The 16,852-nt window shown below is 38.8% G+C and overlaps 1 protein-coding gene across 3 annotated transcripts in view; it reads right to left on the minus strand.

The window, feature by feature from the left end:
* Positions 1-3,762: 3,762 nt before the first annotated feature.
* Positions 3,763-16,852, minus strand: part of LOC138265631 (ephrin type-A receptor 3-like) — a 451,343-nt gene continuing 438,253 nt past the window's right edge. For all 3 annotated transcript variants that reach the window (XM_069213518.1, XM_069213517.1, XM_069213519.1), the window contains exons 15-17: positions 13,787-13,980; positions 12,417-12,557; positions 3,763-8,506 (exon numbers count right to left, since the gene is read on the minus strand). In XM_069213518.1, the coding sequence (XP_069069619.1) occupies positions 8,407-8,506; positions 12,417-12,557; positions 13,787-13,980 (435 nt within the window). In that variant the 3' untranslated portion in view covers positions 3,763-8,406. The remainder of the gene's footprint in view (positions 8,507-12,416; positions 12,558-13,786; positions 13,981-16,852) is intronic.

A 16,852-nucleotide genomic window follows, 5' to 3' on the forward strand; every position in this document is an offset into this window, starting at 1 on the left:
TGAAGCTCTTTCTTATGCTGATGACACACAAATTATTGTGCCTCTAAAACTGCATCAGGTCGACTACTTATCTGTATGAAGGTCAAATTTGGGTGACTCAAAGCATCCTCAAACTCAGTGCTAATATGAACGAGATCCTACTAATTTGTGGGAATAAATAATAATGGTAAAATACCCTCAGGCCCATGACTATGAGAAATGCTCCTTCCCGGACAAAGAGAGTAAAATCTTTAGGAGTGCAGCTGGATCATGAACTTTACCTAAAAGTGCAAATCATTGCTCTTTTCTTGGGATGCTTGATGTATTAAAGCTATTCCTCCCATACCTGCTGCATCATCTTCATGATCTAGTAGTACTGACGTATTTTATCAAGAATTGGCGTCTCTCTCTGAACCTTCCCTTAATCGTCCTTATGCTTGAATTCAACCATATTACCCAAGCCAGAGTCAAACTGTACTGCCTCATAATTAAATGTAACTTTGGTTTTTCAGAAGTTCGGTTTTATGCACAGGGTTTTGTAAGAATCTGAAAAATCTCTACATCTTACACTATGCAACCCCGATTTTCGATCTCCTGTTTTAAAGTTTATCGGGTGGGAGCATATTACCTCTGGTTGCTTGGTCTTCCCCTCAGGAACAATCTCTTTGTATACAGCAAAACCATTCGCTCGCATCTTTCCTCCATAAAAGCCTTAAAAATTCCTCTTTTCTGCTAAACTCTTCCCGTCCCTTGGTTTTAGTCTCTCATAAGTTTAATCCTTGTTCTGTAGCTGTAAGATGCCTATGTCGGTAAACAAGCACAGTACAGTCTCTCAATGATTTAATCAGTCAACAACTTCCCAAAAGTTACAGGTAATTCCATTATAGTAGTGACCTTTGTACTCATTCATCTCTTTGTCTTATAAATTCTGCTAAACAAAATCGGTCTACTTTTGGATCAAGTAGTTTGGTAAAGGTTTACTATGACACATCTAATTTGATTAAACTGTGTTTTTGATGGAAATGTGGTATATCGAAAGTATAGCCATGTAGAATAGTTTTGAGAGAGCAGCAAGGAAGAATACGCGTTACACATTAGCTCACTTTAAAAAATAGTGTGACTGCCCTGCTGTGCCTCTCTATAGTGCTCCCTCTGCCAGGTTTGCTCTACTCTGTCTGCTTCTTCCATAAGCTGTTGAAATATATACCCATTCAGTCCATTCACATCCGCCATACCTTCCCCTCAACTTTCCACCCATTTGTGTCTCCTTGAGATTCAGTTCCCCTTCCTTTCCACAAATCTCATTTATATGCCAGCTCTTCCTTTCCTATCTGTGTGCTCACACTTAAACCTCTTTCCACACTTCCCTACATTCACTTCTGTCTTTTCCTTCGCATTCTCATTTCATCAGGGGAAGCAATTGGAGTAAATGAAGGAAGGAAGGGTGAGATCCAGTCCTCAAAATGGGCCAAGACCTGCCAGAGATGGGCCGTAAGAAACAGACTTTGAGCCAGAGCCATGTGGGGCCCCATGCTTCGGTTCTTTCCGGGGCTGAAGAAAAAGCACACACCTACCTGATTGTCACACACTGGAAGCACAACACAACTCTAGGTACATGGTTATTCATTGCAACAGAATAACAAAAATAGCTTGTCAAGTGGTTTATTGTTGATGGCAAATAGTAATGCTGTTGTTTAACTTTAACTGTTAAATATCTTGGTGCCTGCTAATTTTATTAATTCTTTGCCCAGTAAAACAATATAAATGAAATTGTTAAACAGGGGATTCTATTTCACATATATTAGGTCACGCCGTTATTTACATAAGTCATGATTATGGTGGAGGTTTCTTACAAGCGTTAGGTCACACCCCTTTTGGAGTCCATCTCCTAAATTTTAATTCCACATAAAATCGCCGTGAGAGCTCAAGGCTCTCCTTCTGCTAGAGTCTTTGTAGACATTAATGCACAGAATTATTCAGCAAAGCAATCATCGGCTACGCATGACCTCGCTTAAAAATATTCGCTGCTCATTCAGTTTTTAAATTTATCATTTTAATAATTAGTTATAATATATAAAAGGATCAATTGCTCCAGAAAGAAATTGAGAACTGTGTACTTATAGATTTCCACCTGTTTGCAGGCAATTGTGTGGATGATTTAAGAGAGAGTGAATTGAAGCTAGTGAGCATAGAGATTTTTTGAACAGATCAACTTCTTTGTGGGTCTTATTTTGCGTTGTTAATTGCTAAGCCTTTGAGTGACTTGAAAGTTTGGGTGTACCCGTAATTGTCTCTCCATATGTCCTCCTGTCATGCTTTGCTTTGCCCATTTTAGTTTCACAAGCACTGGAAAAAGCCAATCGGTCTGGCTCAGAATAAAACAAAAAAAATCCTGCTGCATTAAAGAAAAACAAAACAGGAAACAACTGATCCATACACAATGGATTTTTGAAATAATTAAATAATTTAATGATTAATGGTTCCGTCAACGTTTGAGAGGTAAAGTAACCCTCATGCTGTGCAATACCAGATTTTTATGGGAATAGAAATGATACAATACGCCAAGCAACCGATAGCATGATGGAGAGAGAAATACTTTTATGGGTGAAGCCAAAGCCTGCTTTTGTATGTTTCAAAGAATTGGTAACAATAGGTCGTACAGACAGTTATGCTGTCATTCCAGACCTAAAATATATATGGTGGTAACAATTAGAGTAGGCACAGCACAATGAGGTTAAAGTAGTGGTGTACACTGACTTGAATAAGGTTAGGCCTTTTTTACAGTCCACAGCAGCCTAATAGTATGTACCAGTGCTTTAAATGGAAAAATAGAAGTGCAGGTACTCTGTACCAGAGTACCTGCTTGTTTCCCAGAAGTGTCGGTACTCTCCAATGAAAAGTATTACGTTTTTCTTGAGATATGCCGGTACTCTCCCTCTCAAAATAAAAAAGTGCCGGTACTCAGTACCGGAGAGTACCAGCCCATTTAAAGCACTGGTATGTACTTTAAACTGGTTAAGATTCTATTTGAACCTATTTGAGAGTGCTTCTGCATTTCGTATACTGTTTTCCTTCATGTTTTTCCTTCATGTCTTTTATCTTTTGGTAGAATTGAAATCCTGTCACTGCCGAGGCGCCTATAGCTCCTTAAGTCAAGTTCAAATCGTGCCATAGTCATGCTGACATTTTCATCGATCCCGATTGCTTAATAAATGTTTTAGAAAGTTTTCTATACCAAGGGATTCGGATAAAAGCTCAATAAACATGACGTTTTACTGATAACGTTCTAAAATCGATTAAAGCCAATCTATTAACCGAAAAAGTATCCTGAAGGTATGATATATTGTATTTGAGAATTGTTGCAATGATTAGTTCATACTGGTATTTTTGTAACTTCAGACAAAGTACAACACACGAGGGTCTTCAACTCATCAATGATCTTTAAAAATTGCCAGAATTGCCGAATGTGTTGAACCAGACTGGCTTAGCTCATTGAGCCCTAACTACAGCAATGAAACTGGCAATGGAGGACATGTTCTCTTCTAGACATTTGAAGACTTCCCTTTCTGAGTCCTTCTGAGAGCATTAAGAAGCAAGCAGCATGTCACAACTCATTTTAGGCATTTTTAATATATATATTTAAAAAACAAAAGTAACACAAAACATAATTAATTAAATCGCGTTTTAAACGTGTCTGACCAAAAGAAAAAATATTCAATTCAAGGACATCGTACTCAAAGTAAACACGAAGACAAGAACCAACAAACTAAAAATCACTAGGACTTATTCTTAGACTCGCAATTTAATGATAATGTATTTCTTACAATGGCTGCAAAACTACAAACTGACAACAAAATCTCAATGTGAGAAAATAGAGTGTGGAATGGCTTTGAAATTAAAGTAAGAAAATCCACATTTACAACAAATTTGTAGCACATTGTATTGTATATTTTAGTAATTCTGCAACTCTTGGGAAGTGTGAGACTGCACAGTAAATAAATAAATAAAGCTACATAAACAAACAGCACAATTTGTAGTAAACCTAATTCATGCCTACAGTCCTATTCCCTTGTATGCAAGATATTCTGTGTTTGGTGTAGACAGAAGGTGTCAATGCATCTTGTGCCCTCGGTATGACAGGTTGTTTGTGGTATGCCCTTATCCTCGTTGCCACTTGTGCAGTTGCTTGTGGAATCCCTGAGGGTCTACCTATTGGTGCAGTGTGTGGAACACTGGAGAAATGGCACAGGATCACACAAAGCACACCTTCACAAGAGGTCCTTCCTAAAATATAAATCTGAATCTGGCTAAAAACAATATTTTGCCAAAGGTTATACAGGGATCAATAAATGTAATGTTGGCTTGTGGCTCCTGTGCTATGACCACTATTCACTTTAACCCTTGTGTAATTGGGATGTTAGCAGTTCAGTGACTGTTTTCACTGCCAGCCCTCTCATGAATAACAAAGAGCTGGAATCACACCCAGCATTTTCATTGGCTGCCCATGTCAACACAGAGAAGATGCAATGGTCCACTCCAAACGGTAGACTGTAAAAGGGCTCTCACAGCTAACTTAAACAAATTCTGGAAAGTTATTTCTACACGTGAAAAAGTTCATAAATGCTTTTGGTGAGGCTGAACAGAAAAGCACACGTGGATCAAGGTGGATCTGTGTGCGACTAACATACAAATGCTGGAATCCTGATTAACCACATGAGCATACTGGATGCATGACACTGCGTCAAATCCTTTTATTCCCTTACTGAATAAAAAATTGGCACAATTTCACCTCCACATGCTCATATCCCAACACCTTCCATCTAAACTGAAAAGATTACCTCAGTCACAAATTTGCCCAAATGTTTTAGTAGATAAACACTTGTGAATGATTTCTGTTAATTTGAACTGCTCTGTACATTAACACAGTATAGAATTTTGGATGTTCAGGTCATACTTGGGCATCTGCAATTATTTATTGATTTTTAGCAAATGGTTTTCTCACGAAGCGTATTACTTTTATGTTGCTTGACCACTCATTGCTGATGAATTGTAATTCTCTGAAAAGTAGGCTGCAGCAGTTTACTATTCACAAGCTCTCACCCACATCGCTGTATCTTATGGGTTACAATTTATTGAATTACCAAGAGTGGTTTTCAAAATTTCACTGAAATAGCATAGCATAAATGAATTTGCTTATTGGACAGCTCATCCATTTAACCTAAGGCAAAATGTGCTTTTGCAAAAAGTCTCTTTTAGCTACATGGAGGTACCACCCACATAAAGATGATTGTTGACCAATGTGTGTGGTGTTTGTTGTTCTTCATTTAATATATTGCCTGTGAACTAAAGTCCTATTTATTTATTTAGTTTACTTTATTTATATAGCGCAACTCATCTCAGACTGGCTTCAGTATGTTGTACAAGTAAATCAACATTGGAGAGGAGATGCTGTTCCTTACAAAGGAAACTGAAGAAGCACTAAAAAATTAGATATCTTGAAAGCACAGAGGCTAGTTTATGTGCCATAGCCAGACCTAACTTATCCTAAGCCTCCTCACGTATCACCAGGTGTCTATTATCAGTTATTTTTTTTTTCAGATCAACAGACGCAAAGCAGCACAGTTTCAGAACATGTTTTTCAAATGCAGAGGCTATACTGAAATTCTATCACCAAAGTTGTATTGCTTTTTCATAAGAACAATGGTAGCACCAATTGAGGTTTTGGTTTTGTGAAGATAGAGCTGTTGGTCATGGCGGAGTGGATTTAATCTAAGTTTGAGAGATGCTGTCTTAAGTGGACAGGCCTTTTAGAGGTAACTGGTGCATTTAAAAGGCAGACTGTGCTGAGCTGGTGTGGTCTATTTAGACTCTGTGAGCCACTGTGTTTAGTGAAAGCTCAAGCTATAATATTAAATCTTCTCATAATGACAGATTTGAGCAAAGAAGGACAAAGGGGTTTATGTTGGCATTCTTTCTGATAAGCTACCAATAAATGGTTTCCAGCAAGAGTGGTGATGCTGAATGCACTTTTTGTGTTTTCTTCGTACAAAAACAATGTTTCATAGTGTCATAGTATGTCAACAAGTGCCAGGCACCAGACCTCTCAGATCCACTGTACACCAATGCCAATATTCTCCAATAAAGGATGCTTTTCATGCAATGCATTTGGTGGGGTCAGGGTAACAAAAACAGGAGATGTCAAAAGGGGTCTTTTCAAAGTCTTGACACTTTCTTGGTCAAGTAGGTTATGTTAATCTGAGTAATCTTTACTTAAATGTTCTACCCTAAAATGTATACATTTTCACACTGTGACTTAGGTTCCAGTAATGGAGACATTTCATTTCAGTATACAACTTCTGGTCTTTAATCTCTTATATTAATTCTGCCACTGATCCAGTATCACTGCTTCATCATCTTTGTTTCCTTTATCCCAAGATGCATCATACACCTTCCTTAAATTAGTAATAAACTTCTCAAGTTAGTTGATTTAGAGTCACCATGAATAAGAAATAGTTAATGCCAACTTTTAGGCCACTTTACTTCACTTTTATAAATGTCTCTTTTTCATACTGGTGGGTCTTCCAGATACTTAAACTGAATGTCTCATTGTTATCTCAATATTGCCCATTCAACAATGCCTTTCACTTTTCGGGGATGAGCTGACATGTGTTATATATCACAATTACATGAACATGGTTAAAGATTCACACATGCGCTGTGGAACATAAAAGGTATAACTATTTCCTGAAATTAGTTGAGCATACATGAGTCCCATGGCCATGAAGTGTAGGACAGTTTTGTGTGGCAACCAAAAACCATTTACGCTATCCCTTTATGTTCCCTTTTTCATGTTGTCCTATTTCTCACAATGAGGCACAGCTGTGGGAAGGCAGGGTTAGAAACTCGAAACATAAATTGTAATTTCATAAATCATGTCTTTTCATCTCAAGTATTGAATCCAGTGCCCAAAACAAGACAGGGGATCTCAATTAATTAGTGATTATCTCCTAATGGAGGAAATAAACACCAAGCGTAACAAACCTAAAATGAGGTATCTCCCAGATGATTTAATTAATGATCCATGAACAAATTTAATCTCCAGAGTGTGTTCTCTAAAGTTAATGCTTGTAGATTCATTCCTATGTCAGGTATTGTGACAATCAGAAAAGAAAGCAAATTAAAAGTTGTGCATAGGTGGGAACTGTAGGTGCAGCAGAAAATATTGTATGATATGATCACACGTTTACATCAGCAAAAAGTCACAGGACATTTCTCGGGATGTAAAGGGAGGAGACTGTTCATGATAAAATTCTAATCTTTCCTGTGATGGGGTCTTGCAGCAGTTCTTGCGACATTAGCTTAGAAAAAGACATAACTATTCTCTGGTTTCAGTCACTTGGAGTATAACACATTGCATCTACTACAATATCACACCTACTCTGATAGTGTAATAGTGTAAAGATCTCCCACCCTTAAGGATGGCTTTCAAGCGAGGTGCAAACCAGACTTTTTAGTCACAAATGAGTTTAATATGTATAATTTATCACAAAGGTTCCACAACCCGAGCAGGGATGAATGGCCATCCAGCTCTTTCTCAGTCTCCTCATTCTCTTAATTTCATCTGCCGTATCCAATTATCTGCAGGTGACAAACTAGTCGTGTAGAAATTCCAGCACCTAATGGTCCTCACCAGGTTTCTTGTCCCAAGTTTGAGTTTTTCCCAAGCCTTCCTTGAATTGCATGCCAAAAACATGACCAAATAATGAATATAACAAGGCAGCTGCCTATGGAGGTGCTCTTCTCAACTGAAAGAGTTTAACGAGAATCTTGAGGGACTCGTTTTTTAATCTTCTTCCTATTTCTTGTGTTCATCACAGGGGCTTGCACTGACATCATCCAAGCATGGAAGGACGTCAAGCAAGTTCTTCATGCTGGAGACAACTTACAAGCTTGTACTGTGTTGCTTAAGTATTCTGCGGAGCAACTTCTTACTTCATTCACTTTGCTGCCCAACCAACCACCATCCCGTACTGCACAGGCCTTTCCTGTTGGTGAAGATTGCTTATTGGAAGAAATCTGCTGTCTAAAATCCAGTTCGAAATAATGGAGTCATTGGATGAGATTGGCATCTTTCTACACTACCTTACCCTCCTTGGCAATGCCTTGTTTCTTTCGACAACCCCACTGATATTCTCTCCAAGACATCCATTCTCTGTATAAGAGGAAGTCCCAAATTTCAACAGTGTTAATTCTTCATCCATTTGGCGCACATCCATTTTAGTGCTATAGAGATGGTTTACAACTCAGCTCCCACAGGTCCTATCGGGTCCACACGTTTGTGAGAAGTAAAGCTGTTTGGTATGTACTAATAATACACAGCCTCGGGCAGAATGCAGCAGTCTGTGTCCAAGTGAGTGAAAAGTGCTGTTATACTTGAAGGTGCATCCCCTGAGCCTGAAGGTTCTGTACACTGGCGAGAATCTTCTTCTGGTGACCAGCGAGTGTGATGCCTATTTTGCTGAGCTCACTGAAAAGCAAAAAGGAAATGGTCATTATGAGGCCACATGTTCCTTTAAATTAACTAATTGGCTTATGGTGGCTGATGGTGGTAGAATAAACTACATGCTAGTTAAAAAGTGATATTTTAACCACCCCATAGAAAGTAGGAGAGTTAATGTCACAAGTAACTTCTTAATTAGGCATACAATTAGAAGCATTCTAGCAATCCTCGCTGATACCCATTCAAAACATAGGGTAGTCTGTCATGGAAAAACTTCAATCTCCATAACCGTCTATAGTAAAATGGTACTGACATTGTGAGACAAATAAGTCATAGGTGACATGGCAGGATGATGGGCTACCTCGTAGTTACTGTGTCCGTTGCATGACCCGAGTTGGTTCTTAATACAAATCTATACAAAATGTGGGTAATTTTCTGTTAAATCTATGTACTTGTTAGGAATTGTGTGTAACATGAAATTCATTTCATCGGTATGTTGAATACAATGTATCGCACAAAAAGTTGCCATCTGGAGACTGAAGAGAAAATGTCCTGAATTTCACATTATGCAAAAAAGGTTACACTTTTACTCAATTCACACAGTACAAATTTCTGAATCATATGAGATTATGCAAACATAAAACATATTTTTCGCAAGCCTAGTTCTTACTAGTGTGAGTCAAGCGATGGAGAGTAATACCGAACACACTGACAATTACTATATTTGTACTAAATCTGAACATATTCTAGTGATTACTTAATAATGGGTTGTATATCTCTGCATGCCCTTAAGATTAGTAAGGGGACATTGGGGTACACATCTCAGCAATTACTGATTATTATTAGTGAAAGATTGGCTCTGTGCACGAGGCAGCACTTTTAGTACAAGAGTACTATTAGAAACGGACATAACAATATGGAGAAAGAAAGAGATGTAGGAAAGTGTGTAGACTAAGTTATTTAGGTAGTGATGGTATAAAGTAACATGGGAAGACAAACGAGTACTGAAAAGGCAAGGATAAAGCTTCAGCACATCTTAGGCCTCTGTCTCATGAACAGTCAGCAAACAGAGAAACCAATTGGGACTAGTAGTCTTTACATGACAATTTTAAAAGTGCATCTGCACATACACTTGGGGACCTAAAGAAATATAATCACATCACCCGCATTCTGATGCCAGCCCACACCAGCTCTATTTCCAGCTGCATCATTTACAGTCACCACAGCCAGTAAAATCACTTATCTTGCAGACAAGCTCACCTTCTCTGGTGGCACTCAGAGTGCCTTCAACCAGGATCCCAATAGACCGGAGACTAAGAAGTGTAAAAGAAAAAAAAAGAAGGCAGCATGCCATTTTCCTTTATGTACCCAAGAGCTAGAACAATATCCCCATGCCCATCAGGACCACTCCAACACTTCCCCAAAGTGGAAAAGACGTGAAGAAGCACCTCTTTAAAGAACACTCCATTACCATATCCTTTAACAGTTCACAAACTAGTACCTCTCCTGTCACCCATTGACTTTATGCTTGACTTTGACCCTGTACAGTGCTTTGCTGCCTTTTGGCTCGGTTTGTGCTGTGCATATATCACGTACATACAATTCAATTTCAGCTTTATTTCGGTACAAAATACCATAAAAGTACAACTTAAACAAGAACTGTTGATAAATAAAAATACAAAAAGTTTAAAAAACAGAAATCAGGTCCTCTACATTATAAAATGAATCATCCAAAATAGTAATACGTATCGTAAACAGAATCTAGAATGGAGGTAAAAATATTATATATATACAAAACCACAAAAATGCAATATTAAAACTAAGTAGTAGGAGCAAACCCTCATAAGAGCAGCAAATAAATTACCATCAATGCGGTGCCTCACTTTCCAGAATCTATATATGATAGAACATTACTAATGGCTACATTCTTCCATTTAAAAAAAAAACAGCTCATTGGTCAGGGCACAGTTATGGACTTATACATTATACATTGGTACTCAAGATTTTAGCTCTAATGTGCCAAATTGCCTCTGAGAATTTTGACAATGCGCATGCCACAATCCAGTGAGGGCTCGTTTTGCAGATCCTAAGGGCCAGAAGCCGATTCCTAAGGCCCAAGGATATGCAGAGTGGAATAATCCAACGAGCCCTCTGCTTGGAATAGGCGGGACAATGGAATAGAACATGGGCAATGCACTCATTGGTTTTGCATCCCATTGGGCAAGTCTATATGACCATCAGATTGGTTCCAGCTGGAAGTGAGAACATGTAACGGTAAAGATCCTATTCTAAATGTGATAGAGAGAGAGTGCTAAGGGTGATATAATCAAATCCATATTGTGCTCAAATTAATAAAGGCACTTAACTGATAGGAAACTATCCGTTATGCTAGGAGAAGGAACCAATGCTAGCTTTTCTACTTGCAAACTTAGCCAGTATGCATCCTTTAGGATCTGCGTAGCATTTTTTGGGAGATGAGAGGGATCCGACCAGTAGAGTCCCAGCCGAGTTTAATAAAAGTATTTTTGACGTAACTGCACCACACAATTTTTTTGATTAAAGGGGCGCCCAGCAAAGCGCTCAAACATGCCCTATATGGGACCAGGGTATCTGGAGACCAGAGCCTAATCCAATGCAGCAATGGTCTTAGAGCAGCTATGTCTGAGATGGAATGTAGATTCAGATCCATTCGAATGAACAATGTGGGGGAGCTAACAGGGATTTTAACCAAAGCTTTTATGAAAAAAATTCTCTGCTCTCGCTAGATCTTTCAGAATGCCATGTCCCCATAGCTCTGCACCATATACACCCCCTCTGACTTGAGTTTTATATATTTCCATCACAGGATGTGATGGAGAATCTGGGTGATCTACCAGCAAATCTCATGATACCCCCTGCCTTTTGTTTCAAACCCATAGAGCACTTCGACAGTCGGGCTGGCCATTTGTGTGAATCCTCCAGCCTGACTCCCAGATAATCAAAGTCGGAAACTCTAATATTTTGCCATCCAAAAGTACCTTTTTTCTCACTTTGTGTTTTATATCACCAAAAACCATATATTTGGTTTTGATGCCATTTATTTGTAAACCGTACCCCCTAAAGAATCCCATAAACTTCTCAAGTAGCCTAGCAAGGCCAGAAGCAGTTTGCGATAGCAGTAAGGTGTCATCAGTGAACAATAAACACAGGGTCTTAGCCCCACCTACTTTAGGAGCATCATTAACACAATCAAATAAATAAGGAATACAAGCATTTATAAACAGTAAAAAAGTGTTGGAGCCATCACACATCCCTGCCTCACCCCCTTCTGTATTGGAATCTCTCCTGTTAGTTCTCTGTTTGTTCCCCACCTTATTCTGGCATAGCTCTTAGAGTACAATTCTTGAATTAAGTTTAACAGAGGTCCCGTCACGTACATACATACTTACATACACATGGAATTCAGCCATTGAAGCTTCCATTTCATTATACTACACTAAGTGATCATGAATTTTGGTATCCCTTCAGGATATTAGATTTTTGTGCTCTCAGCTACATAAGAATGTAATGTGTAATAACACATGCTAACCAGATTTGTATCACAAACTGAACAGGCAAATCAGAGTAGATGAAAAAACATCTGTTATTTGTTAAGGTTTAGCTGTGATGCTAGGAACCAATTTGTATATTTCTCTTGGATAGACTCCATGTAGAGTTACTCAGCATGCTGTGGAGTAAGAGAGTGAAGGTGTGGCCAAGTGCCACCAACATGAGTGCCTGACTTCTAATAGAAGCAACTAAAAGTATCCAGTGCCACCCTTTTCCAACATGGGATATAAAAACATGATTTACTCAGCATGTACTGGATACCAGCTTTGTAATTTTCCTTCACCTCTCTTTATTGTAACCTTATTTGTAAAGAGCAGCATTTCCTCAGATGCAAAGCTTTGACCTTTACCTGCTATTTAAGAACACGACAGAGTCCAGGGTGACATATCCTGCCATAGTGAAGTTGTCCCTGTATTGTGTCATCTTGATGGCTTCCAGCCACTCATCTATGGTCGTTATTGGAAAGGCGTCCTGCAAACTCGGGTCCTGCCTGCAAGAAACAAGAGACATGGAGATGCATAGTAAATTCTTTCATATTTTTAAGTTTTCATTAAGCTTTCATTTGAAAGGAAGCTCTTATGGTTTTCAGAGGGTTAACAATAAGTCTAATTCATATTTTTCTAAGATTGATTTTGTGTTGGGAGGTCTGGAATATCCTTGATGTTCATTCTTTATATACCACTTACTGAGCAAGAAACTGGGTTCCCTATTATATCAGTGCAGAAAATACATTATCCTTGTGGTCAAGTTAGTTGATTGCCATGCGTCTCCCTTCCACCGTTTGTTGGCATTGTTAGCATTATTGATTTAACCTACGTGAGTGGAACCAATCACAACATCATTCTTTGTGAAAATTCCTTAGTATCCCCATTATATCACCTTCACAATTTTTTTTATCTTTTACTCAAGATTGTTTCCCATGAAACCTTTTCTATTGGGAAGAGTGCACTTGAAGCGCATAACTTTCTTGGATGATTTTCACTTCACAAGGGTCAACATCAGACAACATTAAACATTGATGTTTTTGCTTCAACAATTTTGCAGCACAGTATTTTATGGTGTAATAATTTGCTGAAAACTGTACAGCAGCAAATGAACTCTGCTCTACATTGGATGTCTATTGACTAGACATTAGTTGTAAACACTAATGGTGTACTTTTATTTCTGCTTGTATTGTACGACCATGAAAGTCAAATAGAATTGGCCAAACATAGCTAATGGAATATTACATTGATAGGCTACTGAGAAGGGGTAGATTTACTAGTGACAAAATGTTCTGTGGGATAAAGAAAATCTTTCTTTCTCTCTCTCCAAATGGTAAATGCGCTGTACTTTAGTGCCTGTTGCATGAGCAGCACTGAAAATCTGAAAGAATATCACCATGTGTTGCACAAGAGAATGCAGCCATTCAAGATGATTTGACTGCTGCTTGAGTAGAACATCTACTCAGAGAGGCAGCTCTCTGACCATGACCGCCCATGATCTCTCATGACTGTCGGAGTTAGAAAATCACGCTAGGGGCTATCAATCTCACTTGCACTCACCAGCTTACATTTTCTGGAGTCTTGTGGGAGAAAATTTCTGCCATGTGGTAACTGGCCAACTTTGCCACAACTCTGCTTTAAAGAGTAATGCAGAATGACCAAACTACTGCTAATTCTGTGGGTGGAACAAAACAGTCTGCCCACCCCATACCTACAGACCCACACCACTTCGTACCATGCACAGGTGTTGGCCAGTTGCTTGAGGCTACTGGGGTTGCGAATAAGCTTGTCCAGTATGTTAACAATCTGGCCAAATTTGGGGCGATCACTGCGGGACTTCTGCCAACAGTCCAGCATGAGCTGGTGGAGGACGATGGGGCAGTCCATTGGAGGAGGCAGGCGATAACCTTCGTCAATGGCCTTTATAACCTAGAGAAAGACAAAACAGAAAGAGGTTTTTAAGGCACGCACATAAACGGGTTGGTCCTGAAACACTGGCATTGTGAAAATGTGATAGAATACTGGCAGCATTTAGGAGCAAACTCCAATTAGTGAATTTGAAAATTCTAGTGTGTCACGTGATAATATTTTTTTACTCTATGAAAGCAGTTCCCAGTCTCTGCCTGCAGCACCCCAGTGTACCATCAAAACTAGTCAGGGACACCGCAACCAGATGCACACCAAGCACACACTTTGAGATCCACTGCATGCAATAACAGTCTCTATAGACAAAAGTGCTATTTTTAGGATGACTCTGCATAAAATAATACATTTCAGAAGGTTACTTGAAAAACATACTTTTCACTTTTATGCCGGAGACCCTATCACTTTAAAAAGGTCAGATTGATTATATCTTCCCCTTCTTAGCATCACTTAGAAGAAATGGTGGCAAGGAGAGAAATACTGCCTATTATCTCCAGATAAAGGTGACATAAGGTCTCAATGCTGTGGCTTGAAATGCGCCAGAGGTTCCAACGATTGTGAGATGTCAGAACAGATCAAACTCGTGACACAGAGGTTTGCCTAGAGCTAAAAGTATTTACAGCACATTCTATTACAAAATACACAGTGATAATGATCACTTCTATTGAAAATAAGCTTTATTCATCAGGTTATTGGTGGAGGGCACAGGCACGTCACGGAAAAAGCATTGAGACATTTAAAAACGTGCATCCTGTTATAGCATTATTGGATTTTTCTGAAAAAATACTTCAGATGGGAATATACCTTTTTTGAACACTGCATTCTTTGCAAATAACTCAAAAATGCACCTCGTTTCTCCACTGAGGCACATCAGGAATATCTCAGCCAGCCGTTTAGCTTACACATTGAAGCGCTCAGAAAAATGCTCTCTTTACTTATCCACCATATTTTACCTTTTAAGAAGTTCATACTTTTTCTGAAATGTTGGTTTAGTTGTGGAAAAACTGTGACTCACGCGTCCCAGAAGCCTGCTAATTGAACACCTTTACCATGGAAAGCTTCGACACTCAATCACAGAATGCACAAGCATGCCTTGCACTTCGTGCTTTGCTTGACGTTTCCAGTGGACAACCTGTTCACACAGCTGTTATCATCTGAAAAACCCTGAGGTACCAGCATGAGACTATGTAAACATGTTTAGTTTCGCCTGGTCACCGAACTGTTCCAGAGATACCCTGGAGTGTACCTCACTTTTGCCAAAACAGCAGATGGAAATATGTTCTGTTTCGTTTGGTCATCCAGTTGTTTCTGAAATAGCACCATGTTGCAAACAGTTCAATCCCTCTAGATGTTTTTTCTTCTCCCTGGGCTACATCTCCCACAAGCCTTCAGTGTCTGATAACATTTATTCTATTGACTGTTTTTCAATAACTTGTTTGTTTGGTAAAAAGTTTGAGGATAAGAACACCAATGTGCTTTTCCCCCATCCCATTTCTTTCCTCCTTTTCCCCAAAGTTTGAATAATTCATGTGTCTGTGACACTCCTGTGCCATAGTTAAAATACATTTCTCAGCAATCATAAAGTATATCGCATCACATGCACGCCACACATGAGGCAACCTGGGGCTCATGTTTTGTTTGTTCAGTTCATAGAAACGCTACTTTTCACAGAATGACTATCACAACATGTCATGTGCACACCACATGGACGATACAGTTCACTTTTTCAATCAGTATATGCTGATCCACCCTTAGATGCCCTACTCCAAAAAGAGAGCATGCATGCACCAAGACGGTTATGCTGCTTACTTACACAACCCAATGACGCCCGGGTTAATCTTCACTACACCTCTGTGTTGTATGCCTGGTTTCTCGTTCATTAGAGTACCACTATTCATCATTATCACACACCATTTTAGTGACCAGTAACCTCATTGAAGCTGTTTTGATACTTCGTCAACCCTCTATCCTTATCATTGGTATCAGTGGCATCCTGTGATTAAAATACCTTCATCAGCTTCATCCCGATTAATTTTAGGGAGAAAAATAGAAGTACTCCCAAGGCCGGGCTTACATCCCCCCAATCAGCCCCCAAAAAAGTGACATAATGGGGATCTGCGGCCAACAACCAATAGGTCAAAAATGTTTAGGAACCACTGCTCTGTGATAAAGAAGAGTAAGAAAATGTGTAGGGAAATTGTAAAATTACACTAGATATGCTATAATTCAAAACGTTTCCCACAATGCAAACAGTGTTGTTTGTTCCATGGCTTAGGTGTTGTATTTAAAAAAGAGGGTGCGAGACCTTGAAGGTGGTGTGGCACACTTCTAATAGGGAAAAAAGTTTGCCTTCAAGCTAAAGTTTATGATTCAGAACAGACGGTTTTACCTCCCTCTAAACCAAATGAAATTTTAATAGAAGTCTAGAAAGGAAACGTGAAGGAAAGGAAATTAAATAATCCTGGTTTACTCTACTTGTGGAAAAATTACATCTCCGACCTCGAAGAAAGCACCACACATAAAAAGAATACCAAAATGTCTTTGGACTTCTCCATTATATTGAAAGTGTACTAAGAACACTCGCTGATTTAGTGTCCTAAAGAAGGGTGTTTCATCATTTGCCCCACCTTAAATATTGCATTTATGAACTAGTAAAGATCGACTAGCCAACATAAATCCAATGCAAATGTTTCTTTCTGTGGAAATTTAAGCGTCTTGGAGACAATACGTTATTCATGTTTACTGTCAACATTTATGTATAGGAGAAAAAGCACTGAGATCTTTTGATAGAATATGGAACTTTAAAATAATCGTTTTTAAGAATATTAATCACTTGATTTTTACAGTGAATAATTTTAATGATTAAATAATTTGATTC

Source organism: Pleurodeles waltl, chromosome 11 (assembly GCF_031143425.1).
Source record: "Pleurodeles waltl isolate 20211129_DDA chromosome 11, aPleWal1.hap1.20221129, whole genome shotgun sequence".
In the NCBI taxonomy this organism is placed as follows: domain Eukaryota; kingdom Metazoa; phylum Chordata; class Amphibia; order Caudata; family Salamandridae; genus Pleurodeles; species Pleurodeles waltl.